This window comes from Arvicanthis niloticus, chromosome 17 (assembly GCF_011762505.2).
Source record: "Arvicanthis niloticus isolate mArvNil1 chromosome 17, mArvNil1.pat.X, whole genome shotgun sequence".
In the NCBI taxonomy this organism is placed as follows: domain Eukaryota; kingdom Metazoa; phylum Chordata; class Mammalia; order Rodentia; family Muridae; genus Arvicanthis; species Arvicanthis niloticus.
In genome coordinates, this window is record NC_047674.1 from 28,418,122 (window position 1) to 28,433,534 (window position 15,413).

At 44.3% G+C, this 15,413-nt stretch overlaps 1 protein-coding gene, 1 long non-coding RNA gene and 1 other non-coding gene across 3 annotated transcripts; 2 read left to right on the top strand and 1 right to left on the bottom strand.

The window, feature by feature from the left end:
• Positions 1-1,638: 1,638 nt before the first annotated feature.
• On the top strand, positions 1,639-2,382 carry LOC143434840 (uncharacterized). Its single transcript, XR_013104647.1, has 2 exons — positions 1,639-1,781; positions 2,177-2,382. It is a non-coding gene; the product is annotated as an uncharacterized LOC143434840 (long non-coding RNA).
• Positions 1,853-1,965, top strand: LOC117722796 (small nucleolar RNA SNORD89). The gene has a single exon (XR_004608569.1). It is a non-coding gene; the product is annotated as a small nucleolar RNA SNORD89 (small nucleolar RNA).
• Positions 2,383-3,829: 1,447 nt separating the features above from the next.
• Positions 3,830-14,076, bottom strand: Cnot11 (CCR4-NOT transcription complex subunit 11). The gene is made up of 7 exons (XM_034521933.2): positions 13,494-14,076; positions 11,481-11,645; positions 10,630-10,782; positions 8,237-8,439; positions 6,352-6,554; positions 4,431-4,527; positions 3,830-4,351 (listed from the first exon to the last, which is right to left on the bottom strand). The coding sequence occupies exons 1-7, from the start codon at positions 13,990-13,992 to the stop codon at positions 4,154-4,156; spliced, it is 1,518 nt and encodes a 505-aa protein (XP_034377824.1). The 5' UTR covers positions 13,993-14,076; the 3' UTR covers positions 3,830-4,153.
• Positions 14,077-15,413: the final 1,337 nt, after the last annotated feature.

Below are 15,413 nucleotides of genomic sequence, written 5' to 3' on the forward strand. Positions count from 1 at the left end.
TATATGGGTACTTTCCTGTATGTACATCTGTGTGTCGTCATCTACATGCCTAATGCCAAGGGAGGCCAGAAGAGGCTATCAGATCTGCTGCAACTGGAGATACAGAGGGTTGTGAACTGCCTTGTGGGTACTAGATATTGAACCTGAGTTCTCTAGGAAAGCTGCCAGTGCTTTAGCCACTAAACCATCTCTCCGGCCTAAAAAAGAATACTTTAAGAAATTGGTCTCTGGCTGACAGCAGATGTCAGTAGGGGTCACTGATCCATGGTCTGTGTTGCCATTAATGCCCTAATCTGGAACTGCCTACAGGACAGGAGACAGACATGAGTCAGGAACACATCCAGGTCTGTTACTCTACCCATGAAGGCTTCTGCCAAGTAAAAGATACATGTCTTCATAGCAGGAAGTTAGGAATAACTTCGTCATTCTCAGATCTACCTTCCATCTTCTCCAGGGCAAAACTTGGTCTTTTGTCTTTCTTCACAAGTTCTGTTTTTATGTCAGCTACTTCTTGATCTAAATGGAACCATTCCTTCTAGTTTAACTAGCTATGATCCATCTGACTGCTGAGGGGTGCTCAGATAGTGTCCTCACTGATAGTTTTGTCACCTCTGGGACCAACAGTAGTTACAGGAGCCTTGAAAAGGTACTGGGAACTTGTGACAGTGTGTGTACTAGCTGGTGTAAGGACAGCTGGGGTAACCACTGGGGTTTGGGAAGAAGGAATCCAGACAGGTATACAGATTCCACTTGGCACACCCAGCATATGGGAGGTCTTTGGTGCTCCTGCTTTCAGGGACAAAGGCCAGGATGTAGAAATGACGAGATGGCGAACCCTGAGAAAGGTCCTTCTCCAACTACTACAGCTGTGACCCAAATAAACTCCAAAAATCTGACAGGTGTTTCTGTTCATGTGGTTTGGTTCCCTGGAACTGCTATCATTAAAAGAAACCAGTCCAGTACAATTTTGAGGGTTTTGTATAGAGTAATAAGGGCAGTTTCATGTCATGTGTCTCTGTATGTAGACAGCACCATGGCACCATACACCATCTTCACCGGCAGAACATCTGCACCAAGGGCTTGTTCCCAGGTCTCCAGAAAATTGCAGAAGCTGTCCCAACAGGAAGCCAGCACCAAGAAAATACAACTTTAAAGGCTAAGTTTATCCTTAGAGCCATTTCTAAGACATAGTATTTTATAAAGTGTCTAACCTATTTTTCGCCAGTTTGATTTTTTAGCTACTCATAGTAAAATTCGAGTTGTATTGAAAAAAATGTATAACCAGATGAATATAATGAGGTGTTGGAAGTAGAAAATCTTACTTTGAACACTTTTTAGAGAGTCTCAAAGTTGGTTTTACGAGTTATCACCCAACCTCACTGTGTCCAGTGCAAATAGCAAAGCAAGAATTCAGTGCCAAGTAGATTAGTGTTGTGTTTTAAAAGACATATCAGGGGAAATGCTGTAATCATTCTAACAGCTAATGAAGGATCTTGTGATAGATCAAGGTAAAATGTTTTTAATCATTTAGTCATTACAGAAGACTTTTTCTAAGGCAGGGTCACTGTTTATTCTGAGTTTGAATTCACCATCCTTGTGCCTCAGCCTTCCCAGCAGTGAGATTGCCTCTGACTGAACAGTGATGTGAGGACTAGTGGCAGTGTCCCTGACACGGAAGATATTTCCTGTGGTTCCTGCTCTCCTGGCTTTCACTCAGCAGCGCTGACCTTGACTCTCCCAGCAGAAAACTGGAGCTGTGACCACGTGGTCTCACCTTGCAGGTAATTGTCTCTCACATGCTGAATTGACTGGGGTCTTGGACCTTTCTTCCCAGTGACTGCTCACTGTGGCTGCTGAGGAGTGATGACAGTAAAAGGCCGAATTGCAGTGTCTCCATCAACAGTTCGCTCTCTGTGGGCACACGATGACAAAACCCCCTGAAGCGAGTCACTGTCTGACCTCAGTCACACCAAAGTGGAAGCTTCCTGCCTGTGTTCAACTTGCAAGGGGAGGGTGGGGGGGGGAGTGGTTTTACATCTGTAAAGTTGCTTAATCAAATCAGTAATAAATGCTGTTAGTTATATAAGTGGTTGAACATTTTGGAATTCCAAAGTGTTTTTTTTTTTAAAGTTCTATTCTTAAAATGTTACTAATTAATGTTCTTTTCTTTGAACAGGTGATTTGAAGACTTAAGTTGAGGTTAAGTTGAAGAATCTCTTCCAAGCTTGTACCTTATTAGAGGGGACTGTTTGTCTTGACAGTTTCATTTTTTAAAATGAATGGACATATAAAGAATGACCATCTCCTGATGTAAGCCTAATGAGGCTGTGACAGGCTTCATGGACAAAATACATGTTAAATAAAGCTTCAGGAGTTCTTGTTCATGGATCCCATTTGTTGGCTGCAGGGTAAAGGTATTTTATTAAACTCATGGACATTTTGGCAGGATAATTGTCATCTATGAAATATATGCTCAAGAGCCACACAACCAACTTTTAGAAATAAATGCACACATATAACTTTCCCCTAAATAAGAAAATGCCATATTTTTCCTTTTTTAAAAATTTTATTTACATTCCAGCCATTGTTCCTCCAGACATCCCTCCCCACACACACTCTGTCTCCAAGACAGAGTCTTGCCACCACCCCTCCTTCCCTGAGGCCTCAAGTCCCTCGAGGATTGGGTGCATCTTCTTCCAGAGGCCAGACCAGGCAGCCCTCTACCATATATGTGCTGGGGGCCTCAGACTGGCCATATATGCTGCCTAATTGGTGGCTCAGTCTATGGGAGCTCCCAGTGGCCCGGGTTAGTTGAGACCACTGGTCTTCCTATGGGTTTGTCCTCCCCTTCAGCTCCTTCCTTTAATTCAACCATAGGGGTCCCCAACTTCAGTCCAGTGGTTGGGAGTATCTACATCTGTCTGACATTTTTTACGTTTTCGATTGTGTGTTGGACTGTGGCCATAGCTAATCTGGGCTACACGGCAGACATGCCTATCAGCTGTAGAGAACCTGTCATTCTAAAACAGTGGTTTGGTCATGGGCTGTCCTTCACCCAGTGCCATCTGCAAAATAATGGTGGCCACTTTGGGACACTGAAAAAAGTCACCTGTTTAGTTCAGAGGGGGTCACTCCTACAGGGCTCAAGGCTCATTTCTTATTCCTTCTCCACTGTTAGAAGACTGTAATTGTACAATAAAACAAAATCATCAAGCTTGGCTTCCTTTAAAAACTCTTGCCAGTTGTGGGAGAACAGATTCTGTCCCCATAAATCAGTTCTAGAGATACCACCATAAAAGGAATTCTTCATAATTTCTTCAAATAAAATGATATGTCAGGCAAAATTTAAAAAAAAAAAAAAAAAAAAAAAGGCTGGATTTGGTGGTATACACCTTTAATCACAGCATACTGAGGCAGAAGGATCTCTGATTTCAAGGCCAGCCTGCTCTGCACAGTGAGCTCCAGGATTACATAGATGGACCCTGTCTTAAAAAATATTAAGGCACACTGTACTGATTGTGTTCTGCCTCCTCACCAAACAGGCATCTAGGGTATACATTTCTAGTGTGCCAGCTCATATTTGTCCTTAAGACCACAAAAGCCATGCCCATCTTATAGTGTCACAGTATCGCAGCCGGGCAGAATGTTCCTGCCTAAGAGTGCCCATGCTTGTCAGTGGGCCAAGAACGTTGTCAAGTGTGCACCCTCATTTCACACTCTGCTTGGTAAGAGCCACACTCACCATAAATTCTCAGTGTCTGCGCTCACTCTTACTGAGCGTGCTTCACACTAGAAGCTACAAAAGCAAATTCCTGGTTTTTCAGAAACCTACAGTTTGTTTTCTAAAAGAAACAGGTACTGTGTTTTAAATTCAAGAGAGAAACGTCTATACCTCCTTTCTTGCAGTAACTATTTTTAGAATAACTATTCTTCATATGGATTGTCATCAGCAAGAGAACTAAAAGATACATTTTTCCAAGTTCTTACCAAAATTCACCCATGGGAAACATAGGAAAAAGGAAATTTTACTTTAAGTAAATAAAGTGTCATTTATATTTCTTAGATGAAGCAAGCAATCCACTCAAGAGTTACAACAGTTTAAAAACCAATCCAAATACAGCTGAACAATAGAAGGGGCAGTTCTGGTGAGGTATTATTTTGTTATTTTGGTCTCTGAAGGGGTTTCCCCAGTATCCAGTGTCTTCAGCAACCGGAATAGGCCTGCAGCTTCCCGTATCCTACTGAATTCAATGCAGAAGGCCTGCACTTCTATAAATAAGTCCTGCACATTAATAATTTTGTTACGGATCAAAGACTGTAGAAACACACACACAAGTCGCACCAAACGATTCTGGAAAAGAAAAAGGAACAAGTTTTAGAAACTTGTTTTCTTGGCAGATGACAATGTTAGAAACATTTATACTACTCACCTGCATATATTTATCCTTGATTTGTTCACAAGTAGAAATGCAATTGGATATGTATAGGTGAATAAACTCAGGAGGTAGGTCAACAGCTGTAGTTAGTCTATTTCACAAAAGAAAATTGAACTGTTAGCTGTGTTTGCTAGTACTGGGAAGTATTATAATCATGAAGTCAAGACTTCCCTGTGATCATCTATTAATAATTTATCTGACCCAGTTCTCTAGTTTTAAACTCAAGAGCCATAGCCTTGGGCTTAAACCTCTGATGCTTCTATTAAGTCTATATTACCAATTACTCTGTAATGACCCATTAAGCACTGAGTGTCCTATCCCTAGCGAGCCTGGCTGGATCACTGTCAGTCACAGTCTCCCTGCTTCTAAGCCTCAAATAACCAGCAGTTGTTGCCATCATTTAAAACTTAGAAAAGTCCTGTAAGTATAAGCACTCTGAGAGGCAATTTGGAGAAGCAAACATGAACCTGGTAAAGCCTTGAAAAGATGCTTCGTTGATATGGAACAAAAAGGCCTTCCTGAGAACTGAGTAAGGGAAGCAGGCTTGGAGTCAGCCGTTACACAGAAGCAGCAGCTATGTAACAAGCTTAGAGCCCTTAGAGCCAAGAGAGGTTTTCCCAAATGAGTAAATGAAGCACTAAGAAATGGAGTCAGGTAGGAATTCCACACTGAGTTCAAGTTCAGCCCAAGAAACATTACAACACTAGGCTGGCTACTGCAAACCTCTCACTACAAACTTTGAAAAGGTGAACAAATACACACCTTTCTAAATCTATACATCCTTAAACATAAGGCACTAAAGTAAGAAAGCTACAACCAGCCACTATGCCCACTGAGATTTGTGCATCGGCAAGGCTGCTTGATCCTTGGAAATAATAAATAATGAAGGTGCTAGGAAACAAGCAAAAGTAGGACTTGATTGACAGGTAGAGGCAGAATTACAGAAATGGAGTGAGGGGGATCCACGAACACTCAGATTTCTCCATCCAAAGGCAGAACTTTGCCAATGCAAAAACAGCAACTGCAACTATAGTAAAGGAGGTCCCAGCAAGGAGAGGTAGAAGCAAGCAGCACGTTCTCCACAAGTAGGCAGGCAGCTCTGCCAGTGAGAGTCTTACAAAGTAACTGGAAAGCTTCCTTTCATTTCCCAGCCCTTTCTGGTGCACAGAGCTACCAGCCAAGCTACTGTCTCCAGGTGACCAGTACATTCCTTAGTTCAAGTTCGAAACAACTGCCAACTTATACATGGATGCTCAAAAAATTGTAATCTGGTTCACACCCATGATTCCAGCATTCAGAGAATGAAGAGACAGACTGTTATGAATTTGAAGCCACCAGGATACTGAGATCCTATCTCAAGACAAACAAAGTACCTCAGAAAAATAATACCCCATCTACCTCATTATATTTAATTCACAATTTACCTAAACTATAAAAGGAAAATAAAAGGCGAAAACTATACAGAACACAACAACTGGAACATGCATTCTTTCCTTGATGTTCATTGAGCAAGAACTGGTCCACACCTTTGATCCCAGCACTTGGGGGTCAGAAGCAAGTGGATCTCCATGAGTTTGAGGCCAGCCTGGTCTACACAGTGAGTTCTAGGACAGTCAGGGCTGGAAGAATACTAATAACCAGGACAGCATGCCTAGAGGTCCAGTTCTAAGAGCCATACAGGGAACTAGCTATCAGGGAACATAAAGCCTGAGTCTGTAAGGGGCACCAGACAGTGAAGTAAATTCAACAACTGACTTCTTACATATTGAGATTAAATTCACATCCAGTGAACACTTAAGGATTAGTTCAAGGTAACAGAATCAGAAAAGGGAAGAGAAACTACTATAGCTTTTCAAACTTGTGGGTAATGTGATCAGGGTCTGTATGCCATGTCTGGTGGGACATAAGAACTTACCGGTTCACAACTTCCATTGAATGTAAGGACATGTCCATATTGACCAGGACAGAGAAATACTCCGTGATCTGGCTGGACTGCATTAGTTTCAGCAGCATTTCTATAGCGACTAACGGGTTGTTTTCCACTAGGTCTGGAAGTTTCGCTGGAGTAAGGCCAATGTGATAAACAAGCTTGGGATCTTTTTCCAACTCACCGAGGAGCTAAAAAAAAAACCAAGTTGAGAGGTCCTGAGTCACATTAGAAAATTTTCCTGCATACAAATAGAAGTAGTTTATATAAATTATAAAAACTATCTTTGTTAATTTGTTAAATTTCTTCCCTTATTATGTCTTCATATATTTTTAGATCTGAATTGCAATGATACAAAAAATAAGGACAATTTAAAATCCATTAGTTCTCCTTCCTCTAGACAGGATGGCCTTGGTTTTATCTGGTAGTATACAATTACAATAGTGTCATTCTTAAACATTTTAGTTATTGACTTCTCCCAAAACACACAACCAACCTGAGTGTGCTGTCACATGTGTAACATAAGCGCCGAGGCAGGAGGGAGCCAGCCTGGGCTACACAGTGAGTTCAAGGATATCTGAGGTATACAGCAAGACCTTGTTTCTGCCACACAGGACTCCATAGACTAGAATAATTCAGAACAAGACCCATGCTCTGTCTTACCCAGAAAGAGAAGAGAAATACCCTAGAAAGGGACAGAACAGGAAACACTTCCGACTTCCACCTGTAGTACTTTATAGCTCAAATCATACCCACACCTTGCAAATACAAGAGATGGAAAAACACTTTTTTTCTCTGTCCAAATACATACTTTTTCTTTCTTTTACAAATTCATTTATTTTGAGCCTAGGTCCCCTGTGCCCAGGCTGGCTTCAAGCTCCCTGTCTCATGGAACATGGCCTGTAACTGCTAAGTCTCAATCTCTGCCTTCCACATGCTAGGGTTATAGGTGTGCACCACACCCATCCCTCTAACTCTGCCTGTATCTTCTCTTACCTATTTGTGTATTCTACACTGGTCTGTTTCATGATAACCTAAGAGCAAAGTGAAACTACAAATAATTGTTATTACATCACTTAAAATATTTGGGGGGAGGCTGGGAAATGGTTTAGTGATCAGGCACACTTGTTACTCTCTAGAGAACCAGGGTTTGGTTCCCAGCACCCATGTGGAGGAGGCTCATAACATCTGAAAGTACAGTTCCAGAGAATCTGATGCCCTCTGGCATCTGTGGGCACTGCGTGCACATGGTACACAGATATACAGCAGACAAAACCCCCATACACATAAAACAAATCTTTTTAAAAATGTCTATTTTAAATGAAAAACTAGGTTGGAGGTAACAGTATCTTCCTACCAGTTCTAACTTGAAAGTGTGCGAATCTAATAAAATCTAAAACCACTGGGCATCTTTGCTCTTCTTCCTCAGGGGATCCACCTAGTTGTAACCTTGCATAGAGAGATAACCTCAGTCTGCCACTAAACACTAGCTAAAGTCTAGAGCATTCCCTGAACCTCATTTTTTATAAAACATTAATAACTCCATACACCTCTAGAGTTGCTGTCCAGCCTGATGCAGCAATGCAGATGACTTGCCTGACTGGTGTGCACCGGAGCAGTGCTCCTGACTGACCTGCTCTAGCCTACCCCTCTCAGACAAAACTGAAGAGTCTAAATCTGTTCAGTCATTAGACCTCTTGTCTCCTCAGAACAAAACTGTCAAACAAGGAAAGGCTAGAACATACGGCTGGGATTGTAAAGACCTCTGATGCTCCTTCCCCTGGCTCACATTAACAACTGACTGCTCACTTACTACTTCATGGGAAGAACACCCTGTGATGGGCACAGATGGGACCGAGTAATACACACATACTTGCGTCTGTTGGGGAGAAGATAGAGGGCTTTTGAAGGCTTTCGCCATGATCCGCTTGATCTCCACCCCAGTGCTGTTCTTCACACACATTGATCTGTCCCACTGAATGGCATGTTCGGGTTCTGTAGGATTTAGCCAGGCCAGTTCATCCTCACAGATGTGGAGGGGTGGTGGTGGGCGGATAAACTCTGGCCGAAAATGGCCTATAATGAGAGTAAGACGTGACTATCAGCGAGCTAACATTTGCACACACCCTATATGCATTTAATGAAGTACAAGGGTGCCTTTAATAAGGACACATGATAAAACATGCTTCAAACAGTAATGATGTAAAATCAGAGTTCTGCTCCAATAATAACCAAGCACATGCACATGCACGCGAGTGCATACACACACCATCAGCATGATGCCAGATACCAAGTCTGTTCTTTAGAAAGAAGCCAGCATGAGCATGAACTGAGTTTTAATGCAAGCATATCCACTTAGGCTAAGGATGCAGAGGTCAAACTGGCAGATGATGATGATTTTGATTCTTATCTTAAAAGTCTCATGTCCTGGAATTTATTATGTAGACCAGGCTACCCTCAAACTCACAGAGATCTGCCTGCCTCTGCTTTCTGAGTGCTGGGATTAAAGGCATTTGTCACCGCATCTAACATATAACTAAAATTTTATTAATTTTTCCCTTTTCTTTTGTTTGGCCCCGAAGACCTCAGAATGCTATACAGAGTGTTTGGGGCTATCCCCACAACTCAAGGTTGATGTGTAAGTTATCAGTTATTGACACACTAGTTAAGGATAAACTAGTTAGTACTTCTGAACTAACATCATACTTCATTTGGTTGCTACACAGATGAAAAGCCAGAAGGAAAAGCTAAAGCCTCTACCATGACAACCAAGCGCACAGCTTGCCCCCAGTGCTTATTACGCTCTTATATAAGCACTTGAACCCTAACTCCAGTGACCCACAGTGCTATATATACCCAACTATTTGACCACTCTCAAGAAAGACAACTTAGACTATAAACCTCAGTACTTAACAAGACAGACACCCAGCTATCTATCCAGCTGTGGGTCCTGCTGGCCTGCATAGCTCCACAAAAGGCTCAGGAGATAGAAACAGAAATTTCCACTCCCTTTCTGTTTCTTCTAGTGTACAGTCTCTCCTTTTGTCCTGAGGGTAGATTTTACCCAGTCCCCTCACCAGCCTTCCAGAGAGTATTTTCCACATAGGACAGAAGGTGGTTTGTTGTATTATGAATTCTACTCTCAGGCAAATTGGGGATTTGTCTTTTTCCTGGCAAAGAATCACCAAGTAAACATCTCCAGGGTCCCCTCACCAGCATCACCAGAGTAAATTCCTGGGTCTCTCCTCACACACTTACAGAGACAGCCTTCAGCACAAGGAAGCACTTCTCCTGTGAGGTACAGATGTTGAGGTGCAGCTACTCAGTTATGCACATAGCTGACTAATGGTCTGTGCAATCAAACCCAGAGGCAGGTGGATTTCTGAGTTCCAGGCCAGCCTGGTCTACAGAGTGAGTTCTACGACAGCCAGGGCTACTTAGAGAAATCCTGTCTTCAGAAAACCAAAACCACCACATAACTGTAGACAGGCTTGTAACAAGCTGAAACTCCAAACAGTAAATCCTCTTATACCACAGAGATTAAACCAGATGGAAGTCACGTTTGCTGTAAGCTTCAAAATCCTGGAAGTCCTGAGATTAGGGGATGATACTCTTACCCCTATTCATCACTCAAACCACCCAGAAGCTGCTAAAACCAAATGGTACCCATGGGTTTCAGTTTGGTTTTAGTTTGTTTCCAGTTAAAGCAGAACAACTGTCAAGTCATTGAATGTAAGACAGAAGGTGTGATAAGATCACTAAAGTATACAATGACCTCCACTGGATAGAAGTTAGGGAGACTCACCTAAGGGGCTGGAGACATTGCTTAGCTGTGGGGTACTTTCCTTTTACACAAAGTGTTTGGGTTTGAGCCCAAACACTGTAAACAAACGAAGCTGGACATGGCACACCTCAGTAAACGCAGCACTTGGGAGACAGAAGTGTAAGGATGAGGACTTTAAGGTTGTCCTCAACTACACACGAATCTTCAAGGCTACTCAGTGCTACACAAGACTCTCATTAAAACAGAAACATTCATTTTTGTAAAATCTGAATTTCTATCTGCAGGCCAGCATATGTGTGTGTGTATGTTTATCAAACAAGCAATAAACATCCTAGTGTATAATTGGCTGGTGTCTGCTATATTCTAGAAAGTAAAGCAGGAAGTCTGTCATCAGTGAAAACAGATACTGCAAAAACCTTACAATTCAAGAGTGCTGCTAGAATATAAACCTGACAGCATAAAACTAGTTCACATATACCTACTTTCAATAGGCGGTTTTGGTCCACTGACTAAAGACTCTGTGATCCGAGAAGCAACTGAGCTGTCAAATCCAGAGTTAGAGGAGTCCGGGTCTGGGTCACTGAGGATGCTTGGGAAGCTGGCTTTGCTCTGGGTTGGCAGTTCAGACTGACGTTCTGGAACAGAGCCAGACAACAAGCATTTAGAGCATTTAAGCCAGACCTGTAACCCCAGCATCTGGAAAGTGGAGACAAGAGTCGAGAATCCAAGGGCAGCCTTGCTATTTGAATCTGGGAGTGGGGTGGGGGTGAGGAGGCGGGACAGGGCACACAGAACATTTTAAAATTGAGAACACCATGAACAGAGTGGGGTACAAAATAAGTATCTTTAGCTCCTATAAACCAATAATAATATTAAAATAACCCCAAAAGAAAAGATGGAGCAGATGGATGGCAGGGAGGTGCAGGGCTTTGGTGGGGCTGGGTGTCAATCAGAAGCACACAAGAAGGAAATAGAAAGGAGAGGTAAAGATGGCACTGGGGTTCAAGGTTGTGACCAGGGATGGGAGCCAGCCTGGGGCTGCACACCTGTATGCCAAGTACTCGGGAATCGGCCAGCAAGCACTCAGTTAGAGACCAGCATGGTCTACACAGCAGATTCCAGGACAGCCAAGGCTGCACAAAAAAGCCTGGTCTCAAAACAAAGCAACTAACAAAAGAGGGGGTGACAGACAGAAAGACAGGGAAAGGAGGACAGGGTGGGATGGGAGAGATCAAACAAAAACAAGCAAAAGTATAAATTAAACAAAAATCTTGATTTTAAGTAGAGGATGTCAACAACAGACAGAATGTTCAAATCACTGGCCCTTCCTTACCTGCCAGGGCTAACTGAAGGCCGCTAATGTCCACAGACTGTCCCATGTTTCCAACGTCCATCAACGCAATCTGGCGAGGTGTCTTTTTGAACAGTTCCCTTGGGGGTGCCAGCATGAGCTGGGAAAGAAAAAACTTTTCTGGTGGAGTTATAGGAGGCAAAAACCCTGCAAATAAAAATGCATACCGATTTCTCTCCAATGGTTACTTTTCAATTTTTAAAATTTAACTTTGAAAGTTAACTTGAAACTCAGCATTTGCTACTTGCCACATCAAACCATTTTCATGAACTAAATGTAACTGAATTCCAGTTAATCAAATATATACATTTAGTATACATAGTAGTCCATAAACAAATATATCACTTGACAGTCTGTGATCTATGGAAATGTCAATGAAACGTATGGTTTAATAACTGTTAAGAATTTTCTGTTGTCAAATATTTCGATTCCTGCAAAGGCTAAAGTTTACATTGTTGGGAGCCGACTCTTAGCAGAAAGCGGCTATCATCTTCGTAGCCATCTCGGAACAGACTGATGGCTTTTGTATAACAGATAGACGCTATTTAAATGAAACCCATACAGGTCTGCTATTATAGGCTGGAAGTAGGGGACTCTAAAACCTCTGTCATCAAGACTGACAAGGATTAACCCCTAACTTATGCGCTAAGCCGGATAATCAATGACGGGTAAGAGAACACCTCAAGACCCTTGCCCTAACTAGGAGGCCTCACCATCTTAAGACAAGAGCTCAACCAAATGGCTGAGTATTCAAAGACTGGAAAGGGAAGCTACGGTCTTTTGTTCCCGACCTACAGCAGGCATGGTTTCCGTAAGTTTTCCCAGCCTTCTCTTTTAAAAAAAATTTAAAAAGAGGGACCTGTTGGGAAGCTCCTAGCAGAAAGCAGCTATCATCCTTGCAGCCATCTTGAGCCATATACCCTGACAAGAGACTTGTTTTCAACAGCCTACAACAGCTGAGCACACTCTGATAAACATCTTGTTTATCCCACATATCTTGTTTTGCTGTTTAATGCCCATAGCTGCAAGGCACACGTTATATCCACGCCTACAAAGCATGTGACAAAGCATATAAATACCCTGGATTTCCTTTCAATAAAGGAGACTTGTCTCCATTCTTCGAGTCTCTTCCCCTCCATCCCCACTTTCTCTCTCTTGCTATCCTCTCGGACCAAAGCACTTAGCCCCAAAGCGTGGGGCAGTGCGGTCTTCAACATTACATATGGTGGCATTCAAAAATGATTTCTAGGGCTTGGTATACAGGCCAGTTTAAAAATACTTAAAAAAAAAAAAATCTAAAATGCAGCCTGTGACTGGAGTACAACTGTCTGAGAGTCCTGGGCTAAGCTCATGGTATAGAGGACGCGACCCTGGTTTCCATCCTCGGCACCAAAGTTGGGTGAGCATCCTCAGATGTAACCTATGCCTGATCTTAGCAGGGCTGCAAAAGTAAACATCCCACAATACTGCCCAGGACACATGCATCTTCCAACGGTTAATGAGTAACGACTTCATCCTCTGCTCACATAGTATTACAGTAGACCAAGGAAGGTAGCGGTTGCAAAAATTTTAGATGTTGTGTAATGTGGATTTCAACTTGCCACTTCTTTGGGTTCTAAATATCGACTTCTTAAAAGGCTTAAAAAAGGGGTTGACTCTGCCATTGGCTGTAACTTCGCATACCTCGGGACCTTACAATAATAAGTGAACCATATCTGACATACTAAAATATGCCCAGCCCTTGATTGGGTTGTGCGACGTGTTGGCTTTTTTGATTGGAAGGGATCGTCCGGAGTGCAGTGAATCTGAAAAAAAAGCTTGCAACTTCTGCAAACTTCTGCAAACTTCTGCCTACCCCTCTCCTATTTTAGTGAAAGAAAATATGGAAACGGAGCGGAGGGAGGGTCGATCCTCTCCAAGGAGGCTCAATGTTCCTAGCCGACGAGCTCCCGTAGAACAGCTGGCTGTGCCCGCACAGCTGGCTGCGGGACGTACCTGAGAGCGGGGGCCGATCGGGCTCTTGTCCGCCACGGGCGGGCGGCGCCGGGTTGAGCAGGTGCGCGAAGCTGGCCGCGAACGGGTTGGCGGCGAGCGGCTCGGTGCGGTACATCTCCCAGAGCAGGTAGAGCGCCGTGAGGCGCTGCGCCGCGCTGGGCAGCAGGTCCGGCTGCTGCAGCAGCATCACCAGCACCGAGCCCAGGCGGAAGTGGTCGGCCTTGCTGAAGTAGTGGTGGAAGGCGGTGGACAGGCCCTCGAAGGTGCTGCCGCCGCCCGCCTCCTCGGAGATGATGCTCAGCAGGCTCGAGAGCTCCTTCGGGGTCAGGCTCATCTTGCCCGCGGGGCCTCCAATCCCTGGCCCGGGGCCTCCTGCTCCGCCTCGGCCTCCGCTCGAGCCCGCCGGGCTGCTCCGGAACGCCGCAGCCTCCCGCGCCCCTCTGGGATCCGCTGAGGAGAGAAGCCGGCCAGACGCCGTGCTCGTCCCGCCGCCGGGCATCAACCTCCGCCGCCTACCCTGCTTCCCGGCCGAGAGGCCCTGGCGCCGGCTCGCTGCGTCCCCCCGCGGCCGTAAAGCGCACCCTTCTGCGACACCGTCGCAAACAAAACAGCGCGTAAGTCAGACGCGGAACAGAGAACCAGAGCAGATCAACCGAGCCCCGCCAAGCCGAGGTTCCGGAGACACGGGTGGGCCGGGCGCTGTGTCCGGAAGTGGGCGGGGCGCCGAGGAGGGCGGGGCCCCGTGAGCCCAGAGCTGTCGGTCTAGTCTTGTCCTGAGTAATGTAGGTTGCGGTAAAGTGCTATTAAAGCCCTCGGGAATGATCCTTGGGTGGCCGGTGGCGTCAGCCCAGTCAGTCCCTGGGTTAGAGAAGATTAGGGTAAGGGGTGTGCCAGCCAGGAGGACCCTATAGCCAGTAGGGACTGAGGGATATTGGGAGAGTCTGGCAGCCAGAGTCTCCTTTGATATGTTAATTGGAACCTCAGCCCTTTGTTGAGGTGTAAAACCTAACACTATGTACTTTCTGTTGCTGTGATAAAATATCAATCAAAACCAACTTGTCAAAAAAAAAAAAAGTTTATTTAGACTGACAGGTTACAATCCTGGCAAGGCAGGAATTGAAGCAGAGATCATTCAGAAACGTCTTTCTGGCTGCTTCCCCATGGCTTGCTCAGCTGCTTGCTTTCTCATCCAACCCAGGACTACCTGCCTGGGTTGGCGCTGTCCACAATTGGTTGGACCCTCCCCATCAATCACCAATCAAAAACATGGCCCCCTAGACATGCCCCCACGGGCCAGTCTGATGGAAGCAGTTCCTCAATGGAGGTTTGAAGTGGAAATTTGTCATTTCTTTGGAAAGTCAGTTATGTCAAATGATGGTTGGCTGGGGCACACAAATGAAAGAATGTTTTCCTGAAGCAGACACAGGTGAAAGAATATTTTGCTATAGTAGACACATGAAAGGACACGTGATAAAGGAATATAAATGCCGGGCGGTGGGGGCGCATGCCTTTAATCCCAGCACTCAGGAGGCAGAGGCAGGCGGATTTCTGAGTTCGAGGCCAGCCTGGTCTACAGAATGAGTTCCAGGACAGCCAAGGCTATACAGAGAAACCCTGTCTCGAAAAAAAAAAAAAAAAAAAAAAAAAAAAAAGAATATAAATATGATCCCACAGTCAGTGGAAGCTAGAGCACCAATCTGCTTTGCTCTGCCTTTCTTTTCTTCGCTAGTGATACACGTCTTGGTTTGTCTTACATTCCGTTATTGAGCTCTGCTTGTGGTAATGCCAACATTGAGAGAAACTTGCCAAAAAAACTGCTCATGAAGTTCCTGCGGCTTCTTGTCGAACGGCCCAAGGCTGCTGAAGTGGCAAGTCTTGCAAGGGTTTCTTCCGAATTGAACTACAGCTGCTGGTGTCTGC

Excerpts from the sequence above, each read along its gene's own strand:
- Cnot11 (XM_034521933.2), bottom strand. The coding sequence starts at position 13,992 with ATGCCCGGCGGCGGGACGAGCACGGCGTCTGGCCGGCTTCTCTCCTCA. Across the intron at positions 6,555-8,236 it reads CTTCTCCCCAACAGACGCAA|CTCCTCGGTGAGTTGGAAAA; the intron begins GTATGTGTGTAT and ends TTTTTTTTTTAG. Across the intron at positions 4,352-4,430 it reads TCAAGGATAAATATATGCAG|AATCGTTTGGTGCGACTTGT; the intron begins GTGAGTAGTATA and ends TTTCTTTTCCAG.